Here is a 12,084-nt window from a genome sequence, read left to right on the forward strand (position 1 = left end):
GTGCACTCTTAGCAAATCCAGGTATTATGGCTCTTGGTTCATTATGGGATGCCTTGTGGGACTTGCTTAAGGATGGCGAGTATGTTAGGTCCCCATACACCTGGTGCAAGAATGGATTAGCAAACTGAACCACTACTGCCCCGGGCAAGGTTACTGAGGATTCTTCAGCTTAGAACATGGAAGAATTAAAAAGGAGTGAAAACAAGGTAAATGGTCCACAAAATCCAACATGGAGAAGAAAAGAGACGCAGACTGTATGAAAAGCACGGTCTTTATTTGCCACTTTTAATTCCCAGATCTAAACAAGGTTGTCCAAAATGGTCATGTTTTGTCAAACAGCTAACTCAGGGGCAGATGAATACCAGTTGGGATGAGATCTCAAACTTCATCAACTGATGAAAACAGTTTCTCCAATCAGACACCGTAGGAATGCCACTTAAATTTTATTATTTTTTCTAATGTGCTATTTTTTTTTAAAAATGCTTCCATTTCCTATCTCCCCTCTTTTTTCAACCTTTCAAAGTCCTTTAGATCATTGTAGTCTTATTAGAATGTTTATTTTCTTATTTTTTCTCATCTATCTCTATTTTATTTCTTCATTACTCTACTAATTGTCATTTTTCCAGGTACTTTAGTTAGATTGTGAGCCTTCGGGACAGTAAGGGAATTTCTAAGTACCTATTTTAATTATAATTTTAATGTACCCTATTGTCTATTTTTCTGTAAACTGCTTAGAATCCTAACGGAGTTTAGCGGTATATAAGAAATAAAGCACAGTTACTTACCGTAACAGGTGTTATCCAGGGACAGCAGGCAGATATTCTTAACACATGGGTGACGTCACCGACGGAGCCCTCGGTACGGACCTTTTAACTAGAAGTTTCTAGTTGGCCGCACCGCGCGTGCGCGAGTGCCTTCCCGCCCGACGGAGGAGTGCGTGGTCCCCAGTTAGTATAAGCCAGCTAAGAAGCCAACCCGGGGAGGTGGGTGGGACGTAAGAATATCTGCCTGCTGTCCCTGGATAACACCTGTTACGGTAAGTAACTGTGCTTTATCCCAGGACAAGCAGGCAGCATATTCTTAACACATGGGTGATCTCCAAGCTAACAAAGAGGGAGGTGGGATGGTTGGCCATTAGGGAAATAAATTTTGTAACACAGATTGGCCGAAGTGTCCATCCCGTCTGGAGAATGCGTCCAGACAATAGTGAGTAGTGAATGTGTGAACTGAGGACCAAGTGGCCGCCTTGCAGATTTCCTCGATGGGCGTGGAGCGGAGGAAAGCTACAGAAGCAGCCATAGCTCGGACCCTGTGGGCCGTGACAGTTCCATCCAGTGAGAGACCGGCCCGAGCGTAGCAGAAAGCAATACAGGCAGCAAGCCAATTGGAAAGTGTCCGTTTGGAGACAGGACGACCCAAACGGTTGGGATCGAAAGACAAAAAGAGCTGAGGGGATGTCCGGTGAGCTCTGGTACGATCAAGATAGTAAGCAAGGGCACGCTTACAATCCAGCGTGTGCAACGCCTGTTCCCCAGGATGCGAGTGAGGCTTAGGGAAGAAGACGGGCAGCACAATGGACTGGTTAAGGTGAAAAGCCGAAACCACCTTGGGAAGGAATTTAGGGTGGGTACGCAGAACAACCTTGTCATGGTGAAAAACAGTGAAAGGTGGGTCGGCAACCAGTGCATGCAGTTCGCTAACCCTCCTGGCAGAGGTGATGGCAATTAGGAAAAGCACCTTCCAGGTAAGAAGCCTGAGCGAAGTTGTGGCAAGAGGCTCAAACGGAGGTTTCATGAGGGCTGAGAGAACCACATTCAGGTCCCAGACGACAGGAGGAGGTTTGAGAGGCGGTTTGAGATTGAAGAGCCCTCTCATAAATCTGGAAACCAGAGGATGAGCCGTGAGGGGTTTTCCGAGAATAGGCTCATGAAACGCAGTGATGGCACTGAGGTGGACTCTGATGGAGGTAGTTTTGAGGCCAGCATTGGACAGTGAGAGCAAATATTCCAAGACAGTTTCCACCGCTAAGGAGGTGGGTTCCTGACGATGCCGGAGACACCACGAGGAGAATCTGGTCCACTTCTGATGGTAACATTGGAGAGTGGCCGGTTTCCTGGAGGCGTCCAAAATGAGGCGGACCGGTTGAGATAGATTCTCTGGAGAGGTCAGCCCGAGAGAAACCAAGCTGTCAGGTGGAGCGAAGACAGATTGGGATGCAGTAGAGACTGATGCTGCTGCGTAAGTAGAGTAGGAAACACAGGAAGTAGAATGGGTTCCCTGGAGCTGAGTTGGAGCAGGAGTGAGAACCAGTGTTGGCGAGGCCACCGAGGGGCGATAAGAATCATGGTGGCGTGATCCTTGCGGAGTTTGGACAAGGTCCGCAACATCAGAGGAAGTGGAGGGAAGGCATACAGGAACCGATCCCTCCAATCGAGCAGGAATGCATCCGGAGCCAGACGGTGAGGAGAGAAGAGTCTGGAACAGAATTGGGGCAGCTGATGATTGTGAGGTGCTGCAAAGAGGTCCACCTGCGGAGTGCCCCATCGAGCAAAGATGGATAGCAGAGTCGGAGGGTCCAACGTCCACTCGTGAGGTTGAAGGATGCGGCTGAGATTGTCGGCCAGAGAGTTCTGTTCGCCCTGGATATAGACCGCCCTGAGAAAGAGATTGCGGTCCGTGGCCCAGGTCCAGATGCGCAGAGCCTCCAAACAAAGGGGGCGAGATCCGGTGCCGCCTTGCTTGTTTATGTAGTACATGGCGACTTGATTGTCTGTGCACAGGAGGAGGACTTGAGGGCAGAGAAGATGTTGGAAAGCCTTGAGGGCGTAGAACATGGCTCTGAGTTCCAGGAAATTGATGTGATGACGACGCTCCTGTGGGGTCCAAAGTCCCTGGGTGCGTAGATCTCCCAGGTGAGCTCCCCACGCGTAGGGGGACGCATCTGTGGTGATGATCATAGAGTGGGGGGGCAGATGAAAGAGTAGACCCCTGGAAAGATTTGAGGAGTTCAACCACCATTGGAGAGATTGCTGAAGAGATGATGTCACAGAGACGGGATGAGAAAGAAGATCCGAAGTCTGTGACCATTGGGTGGCGAGAGTCCACTGAGGCGTACGAAGGTGGAGACGTGCCAGAGGAAGGACATGCACCGTCGAGGCCATGTGACCCAGGAGGACCATCATCTGTCGGGCAGGAATGGAGGGATGCATGAGCACCTGACGGCAGAGATGGAGCAGGGTCCGCTGGCGATCGGAGGGGAGAAAGGCCCTCATCAGCGTGGTGTCCAGAACTGCTCCAATGAATTGAAGTCGCTGGGTGGGAAGCAGATGCGACTTGGGGTAGTTGATCTCGAACCCCAGGAGGTGGAGGAGAGAGATGGTGTGATGAGTAGCTTGTAGCACGAGTTGAGATGAAGGTGCTTTCACCAACCAATCGTCCAAGTAGGGGAACACCTGGAGGTTGTGAGACCTGAGGAAGGCCGCTACCACTATAAGGCACTTGGTGAAGACCCTGGGGGAGGAAGCGAGGCCGAACGGTAGCACCTTGTACTGATAGTGGTGGTGCAGTACCTGGAACCGCAGGTAGCGGCGAGAACTCTGATTGATGGAGATGTGAGTGTAGGCCTCTTTGAGGTCCAGGGAACATAGCCAGTCGTGTTGAGAAAGAAGAGGGTAAAGCGTGGCAAGGGAGAGCATTCTGAACTTCTCCTTGACCAGACACTTGTTGAGATCCCTTAGATCGAGAATGGGACGGAGGTCTCCCGTCTTTTTGGGAACCAGGAAGTAGCGGGAGTAGAATCCCTGACCCCTTTGATCTGGAGGTACTTCTTCGATGGCATTGAGAAGGAGGAGGGATTGAACTTCCCTCAGGAGGAGGGGGGTTTGAGATGAGTGTGAAGCAGACTCTACGGGAAGGTTGTCTGGTGGAAGAGTCTGGAAGTTGAGAGAGTAGCCGTGGCGGATGATGTTGAGGACCCACTGGTCCGACGTGATGACTTCCCAACGGCTGGAGAAAATGGTGAGACGACCCCCGATAGGCTGTGGAAGAGGCAGTGAGGGAGGATGACTGGCTATGCCCTGGAGAGAAGAGTCAAAAGGGCTGAGACTGTTTAGCAGGCTGAGGCGGCTTAGAGGGTTGAGTGGCCTGAGATCGAGCCTGGGCATGGTGCTGCTGTTGACGAGGTCGCCGAGATTGTTGGGGGGGGCGGATTGAGTGGCCTGGCTGAGAACCTCCGCTGGTAAGAAGATTGAGGCCGATAGGGTCGAGCAGGCGGAGCCTTCTTTTTTGGCTTGATCAAGGTGTCCCACCTGGTCTCATGGGCCGAGAGTTTCTGGGTGGTGGAATCCAGGGACTCTCCAAAGAGTTCATCCCCGAGACAGGGGGCGTTGGCCAAACGATCCTGGTGGTTGACGTCCAGGTCGGAGACTCTGAGCCAGGCTAGTCGACGCATGGCTACAGCCATGGCAGAGGCCCGAGAGGTGAGCTCGAAGGAGTCATATATTGAGCGGACCATGTATTTTCGCATCTGGAGAAGACCAGAGATGTGTTGTTGGAATAGCGGGACCTTGCGCTCAGGAAGGTACTTCTGAAGGGTAGACAGTTGTTGGACCAAGTGTTTTAGGTAGAAAGAAAAATGGAAGGAGTAGTTGTTTGCCCTGTTGGCCAGCATGGCATTTTGGTAAAGCCTCTTGCCAAATTTGTCCATGGTCTTACCTTCTCTGCCAGGAGGGGTAGAGGCATAGACACTGGAGCCCTGGGTCTTTTTCAAAGTGGATTCCACTAAAAGGGACTCATGGGGCAATTGAGATTTGTCAAATCCAGGTATAGGGATGACCCGGTAAAGGTTGTCCAGCTTACGGGGGGCTCCCGGTACCGTGAGGGGAGTTTCCAAGTTCTTGTAGAACGTTTCCCGTAGGATGTCATGTACGGGAAGCTTGAGGAACTCCTTAGGAGGTTGCTCAAAATCTAAAGCCTCTAGAAAGGCTTGAGACTTTTTCGAGTCAGATTCTAGTGGAAGGGATAGGGCAGCAGACATTTCTCTCAGAAATTTAGTGAATGAGGACTGCTCCGGTTTAGAGGTGGCATCGGGTGCCGATGGTTCCTCATCAGATGAGGAGGGATCCTCCTCGGTACCGAGGGGAGTCTCCTCCCACAAATCAGGGTCTCTGACCTCTGGTGCATGTCGAGACACCGGGGTGGAGGGCGCGGTGTGGCGAGTCTTGGACAAAGACTTACCAGAGCGCACTGAAACGGTACCAGGGGAGGACGATCGGCGTCGTTCTCGGTCCCGAGAAGAATGCCGTACCACCTGGTGCCGAGAAGGATCCACATTGGTCTGAGAATGAACCACCGGATCGGCGTGAAGTTGTTGAGCCGAAAGGATCGGCATAGAGGTGTTTACCGGTACCGAAGGAGTGGACACCGGGGGCTCGGTGCGGGGCTCGGGCCGGTCTGGTACCGGAAGGAGCGGTGCCAGGATAGAGGGTAACAGCTGTTCAAGTTGTTTCTTCAACTGTTCCTGAAGCTGAGCTTTGAGAATGACCGAGATACGGTCATCTAGGGGTGGCATCGGAACCGCTTTCTTTTTCTTCGGTTCCTTGGATGCCGCTCCACGCCCCGGCGATGAGGAGGCCGATGACGAGGCACTCACCGATATCGGGGCGGAGCGTTTGCGGGACCGGTGCGATGCCGGTAGGGACGGTGTCGCCACCGTAGCTGGAGGGCGCTCGAGGGAAGAGGAAGGCTTCTTAGCCGGCTTACCTGGCGCCAGAGACGCCGATGTGGGGTCGGGCGGTGTCGAAGTAGACGGTGCCGATTTCTGTGGTACCGCTGTCGATGTCGAGGAGTCCATCGCCGACTCGGTGCCGAAAAGAAGAGTTTGTTGGATTCTTCGGTTTTTAAGCGTTCGTTTTTGCAGAGTGGCACAGCGGGTGCAGGAGTCTGCCCGATGCTCCGGACCCAGACACTGCAAACACCAATTGTGTGGGTCAGAAACGGAGATCGGGCGTGCACACCGCTGGCACTTCTTAAAACCGACCTGCGGGGGCATGAAGGGGAAGATAGCCTCCGCAAAATCGAAGTCCGAGGCCTGTATAATGGCAACAGGCCCCGCCGGGGCAAAAACGAAAGAAAAAGGAAAAATGAAAGTTTTTTTTTTTTTTTTTTTTTTTTTTTTGCAAATCAAAGAAAAAGTAAACCCGAAGGTAAAGAGAGAAAAAATTAGGAAAAAAACGCGAGCGGGAAGGCGAAAAAGTGATTTCAACGGCCGTTGAAAAAATACACGCGTCTTCTTCGCTCCGCGGAAACGAAGAAACTGGGGACCACGCACTCCTCCGTCGGGCGGGAAGGCACTCGCGCACGCGCGGTGCGGCCAACTAGAAACTTCTAGTTAAAAGGTCCGTACCGAGGGCTCCGTCGGTGACGTCACCCATGTGTTAAGAATATGCTGCCTGCTTGTCCTGGGATAAATTACATTACAATTACATTACATTTCAGCTGTGCATCTATCTTTATTTTAAATACTAAGGGTTTCTGCCTTACTCTCCACTGAATGCATGAACCTAAAGGTGAAATTTGTCTTTACCTGCTAATTTCCTTTCTTTGATTCCTACTAAACCAGTTCAGGGCTTTGCCCAGTTTCTATCCTTCCCTCCCTCCCATCCCTTGTGCAGCCGAACCCTTGAGCACCCCCCCCCACCTCTCGCGCAGCCGAACCCCTACTGACCCTCCATCCTTCCATCCCCGCCGACCGTGAGAGAGCCCTACCTCCATCCAAAGCAGCGTCGGGCCAGCAGCACTCTAAACAGGCTGCTTCGGCCTTATCCGTCGGGGATTTCACAAGGGATGGGAGGGAGGGATAGAAGCTGGGAAAGAGTTATGCTGCACGAGGGATGGGAGAGAGGGAAGGAAAGGTGCTGCACATGTGGGGGACAGAAAGGAAAGAGGAAGAATTGGGGTAAAGGAGAGGAAGGGAGAGATGATCAGGTGCATACTCCGAAAATAAGACCTAGTGCATTTTTGGGGCCCAAAATTAATATAAGACACTGTCTTATTTTCAGGGAAAGACAATACCAGCATATGGAGGCAGAGAACTTAAGCTTTATAGTGACATCACCTGTCAGTAGTGTAACTATGAGTGGGCCTTTGTGGGCAGGGGCCTCTCATTTTGGGATAATGGGGGGAAAAAATCACTGGCGAGTATGATTTTGTTAGATAATTAGAAAATTTAATAATCCATGAATTTCAACTGACCTCTATATTCAAATAGAAACAGGAAGGATTTTTCACTGTTGTACAGAATTTACTATAAAAACTGTTTTTCTCTTTCCTCTGCATTATCACAGCAGTTACGTGATTTTATTTAATTAGGTTTTGATTAACAAACTAGAACAATACAAGAACATTTTACCAATGCAAATCTCTATTAGGATGACCACTGAGCATCCAAAAATGAATGCTCTCCTCTGAGGCAGCTAATTTGAAGATATTCATCAGACCATTTAAATTCAAGAAAGACACATCTCATGCCCATCTAGGCAGGCTATCATAAAAACACTGCAATGCGACATCCTAGGAAGCAACTTAACATACCAATAGGTGGTCCGGATGGCACCATACACTTTTTTTCCACCTTGACAGCAGGAGGTGCATTCTGGAGTTTGGCAGTGGCCTGGTCAATGATCCATTGCACAGTCCCTTCATCCAAATGGGGAAACCGCCTCTGATGTAAGCGCAGATGGCAACCTTCCGTGGGCTTCTGCACCTTGTGCATTGTGACTGCAGGATATGGGTTTTCCTACATCCAGAACATACCCAGGTTACATTGAAACTAGCCTCAATTTCCATTATTTACTTCTGTCTAGTACGTTAGCCAATATTTTGCTTCAAGGTTCTATGCTTTTTTTTTTTTGGGTGGGGGGTTATCTAGCATCAATAGCAATTTATCATGGCTCTCTTTAGTAACTGATGATTTGTAAGCCAATTGTATTACAATGCATGTTAAGTAACATGTTAAGTACCTGTAACAGGTATATTTTGAGGACAGGTGATAATGCATGATGTAGGACAATGGTTCCCAACCCTGTCCTGGAGGACCACCAGCCAGTCCGGTTTTTGGGATAACCCTAATGAATATGCATGAGAGAGATTTGAATATAATGGAGGTGACAGGCATGCAAATCTGCATATTCATTAGGGCTATCCTGAAAACCTGACTGGCTGGTGGTCCTCCAGGACAGGGTTGGGAACCACCGATGTAGAATTAAATAAAATTCTACCACAACATCTCTATACTTTCTCTTAGTTCCCACCTAGCCACAATTCAGAAGGATAACAATGAAAAGTGTCTCCCTATAGACCAGGGATAGGGAACTCCGGTCCTCGAGAGCCGTTTTCCAGTTGGGTTTTCAGATTTTCCCCAATGAATATGCATTGAAAGCAGTGCATGCAAATAGATCTCATGCATATTCATTGGGGAAATCCTGAAAACCCAACTCGAGGACTGGAGTTCCCTACCCCTGCTATAGACTAATAGGAGAGGTAGCTTTGTGGTTTGAGAAGCAGGTTATGGATCAGAGGAGCCAAGGTTCAAATCCTGCTTTTCCCACCAACCCTTTCTAATCTAATCTAATCTTTGGTTTTATATACCAATTCATCCCTACAAACCTTTATCTTCTATAGTCATTAGCTTGAAGAAGAGGAGTCAATAATAAATTTCTGAAATAAGCATGTCTTCAGTACTTTATGAAAAGTTGATGAGGGAGAAGTCTGACTGTAGAAGGAAGGTCATTCCAAACTTTTACGAACAGAAAGGATCGACAGAAATTGGCCATAGTTTTTATTAACAGTGGGAAAGCCAAGGTTAAATTTCTGAGATTAGAATTTTTTTGTTGGGACTCTGACAACCTCCAAATTTCTCAGTAATGAAACATAAAACTGACAAACCTCATTTCTGTTCTCTTGCCATTAAAAATTGTTGTAATTGAATGGGATCCTAAAATACATATTCAATGTCTTGTACTTTAACAAGACATTAAAAGGAAATTTTAGTCTCCTTCGGCCCCAATGACGCCTCCGTGTCCGGCAACAGCCGAAACGCTGTGGCGAGAGACACACGCTTCCGGAAGTGAAAGCGTGGGGTCTCCCGGCGAGGGCACAGCGTTGTCAGCGGAACGGCAGATGGAAACAACAACAGCAGAGAGAGGGGATTTTTCTCTCTCTCAGATGGAGGTCTCCATGAATAGCATCTGGCAATTGCTGCAGAGGATGGAAGGGAAAATTGAAAAATCAACTGAAGAGGTAACAAAATTAAATGAAAAATTGGAATTATTGACTGGGTCAGTTGAATCTATGAAGTTAGAGTATACAGGCCAAGCAAATGCAGGTGGATATACAACAATTGCAACAATTCAAATTGGCTTCAATCAAAGACAGCTCCACCATTCATAAGAAATTAGAACAATTTGAAAATTTTAATAGGCATTTGAACCTCCGCTTTCTAAATTTTCCTCAAACTTCAGGAATGTTACCTATTGATTTGTTGAAAAGATACTTCATTGAGAATTTGGAAATTTCTTCAAACTGTATTCCTCCAATTAATAAAATTTATTACCTACCAAATAAAAAGATGCCTGACGGAAAAGGAAAGGTAAATGGAAATGAGATTGGGAAAGTAAGAGAAGGAGAGACAAATGTGATAGATTTTGCAAATGTGACGGCTTTACTGGAACAAACGATAACATCTGAAATGGACAGAGCAACATTACTAGTATCATTTGTTTTTGAACAGGATGTGAATATGATTATGAAATTGTTTTTTAAAAATTCCCAAAAATTATTTGGGGGACGGAAAATATGGATATATCCTGATGTAGCTAAGACTACACAAGAACGGAGGAAAGAATTTCTTGCAATGCGACAACAGACTATAAATATTGGAGCAACATTTTTATTGGTGTATCCCTGCAAATGCCTGGTTAGGTACTTGGGTGTTAAATATGTTTTTTCTCTCCTAACCATCTGAAGGAATTTCTAGATGTTAAGCAGATCATTAAGGATTAAGGGATAATAATAGTAATGGGCGCTAGATACATTATGCCTTTTTTGTTTGTATTATTCCTCTAAATTTCTCTCTAATTTTAGTTTTGGTCACCCCCTGTTTATTGTGGTCTAAGAAGGGGTATATCACTATGATAATTGTTGTAAAAGTATTACTGTGTTAAAATTTTCTTCCCTGTATTCAATGTAACAAGAATTAATTCTTGTAAAATAAGATTGTATAATTATAAATAAAAAATAAAAAAAAAGGAAATTTTAAATAAAATGTTGCCTCAAGAGCCAAAACTCTTGTTCTTAATTTTTAAAATTCTTTTCTTCTTAGTTGCGTGGCTCTTGAGACATCAGGAAAAATCCTAACCAGATCTCCACAAAACTTTGTCAGCCTGTTTTGATTCTTATGAATCAGCATCCATTCTTAGTTTTGTATTTTATGTTAATTGATATAGATGTACGGCTCCACAGCTTAGTGGGCTTGAAAAGGAATTTTTTGTGGTATATGTATAATTAATGTTAATCTTTGTATAAGAATCCTTTGTCTTTGGTATCACCTGATATTAAAATTGTAAATTTGTATAAATAAAAAAAAATAAAAAAGAATTTTTTTGTGAGTTAAATGAAACAGGAACCAAAGGGGAATAAAATCCCATATAGGATTTTAAAAATTACAGTTGCACACTTAAACTGGATTCTCCAATAGACAGGAAGCCAGTGAAGGGATCTCAATAAAGGAGTAACATGATCATATTTGTGTTTACCATATATCAATTTGGCCACTGTGTTCTGGATAAGTTGTAGTCTTTAATTGCATTTACTTAAACAAACACCTTCCACTGATTTAAGTGCAACTAGATCATAAGCACAAATCTTCAAGGACTATAACACATTTCATCAGATAAAAGGAGACAACTATCCGCAATGGGAAGAGAAAGGATTTTTGTGACTGATTGAGTTAGTGCAGTGTTCTTCAAGGCAAGGCCCGGGGCCAATGGCAGACCAGGAGACCTCTGGAGCAGCCCCCATCATTCAAGATTTTTTTTCTGCTATAATGTGCTTCTCTATCCAAGCTCCCAACAGAAGGGGAAACTGGAAGGGGAGAAATATCTGTATGCTTGGAGGACATTCTCAATAGACACAGAATATACATTTGGATATGCCCACCTCCTTAAGGATAATCCCAATGAAACGTTTGAAGGTACGAAGTGGGGATGAATGTTGCTGACACACATTGGTCAGTAATATCTCATCCCAAAGGCCCTCGAACACAAGAGGACATCCGCTCAAACTCAGGGGAGGGAAGTTTCGTGGAGACATCAGGAAGTACTTCTTCACGGAAAGAGTGATAGAGCATTGGAACAAGCTTTCAGTATAGGTGATCAAGGCCCGCAGTATCCCAGACTTCAAGAATAAATGGGATACCTATGTGGGATCACTGCGAGAGTCATACCAATGAATAGGGTTGCTAGGATATAGACTTAATAGAGCAGGTCAGTAGAGTTAAGGGGGCCAGTAGACTTAAAAGGGGGTCAATGGTATGGGCAGACTTGATGGGCTGTAGCCCTTATCTGCCATCATCTTTCTATGTTTCTATGTTTCTATGAAGATAGTTGATGGCTCTCCTTCAGCTCATTTGATGCAAGATAGCCCCGACTTAAAAATTAGAGAAGACTACCTACCAGAAGTAAGCAACTTGGTATTCTCTGTAGACAAGAGGTTCACATTGACGCCTTCCTAGCTAAGGTTTGCCTTCAACAAAAAAAATAATACTTGGGGCAAAAAAGGGGGAAGGGAGGGAGAGATCTGTAAATGGATAGGAATATTAGTTTAAAGAGAAAAAAAACCCCAACAAAAATGTTTTATAGAAGAGCCATGGAGGTTGAAAAATCCAATCTGTTTTAAACGAGAAGCTGTGTCCGGAAAATAATGTGATGTGAATGTGTGAAATGAAAGCCATGTTGCAATCTTGCAAATCTCAAAAAGAGAGATCTTAGATTGGCCTTGGAGGAAGTCAGCACACCATGTAAGGGTCAT

The 12,084-nt window shown here is 46.2% G+C and overlaps 1 protein-coding gene across 7 annotated transcripts in view; it reads right to left on the reverse strand.

Annotated features, from left to right (window-relative positions):
* The window catches only part of SBF1 (SET binding factor 1), a 224,205-nt gene that overhangs the window by 83,255 nt on the left and 128,866 nt on the right, over positions 1-12,084 (reverse strand). For all 7 annotated transcript variants that reach the window (XM_033957864.1, XM_033957863.1, XM_033957861.1 and 4 more), the window contains exon 14: positions 7,591-7,795. In XM_033957864.1, the coding sequence (XP_033813755.1) occupies positions 7,591-7,795 (205 nt within the window). The remainder of the gene's footprint in view (positions 1-7,590; positions 7,796-12,084) is intronic.

The sequence above is a fragment of the Geotrypetes seraphini genome, chromosome 9 (assembly GCF_902459505.1).
Source record: "Geotrypetes seraphini chromosome 9, aGeoSer1.1, whole genome shotgun sequence".
NCBI lineage: Eukaryota > Metazoa > Chordata > Amphibia > Gymnophiona > Dermophiidae > Geotrypetes > Geotrypetes seraphini.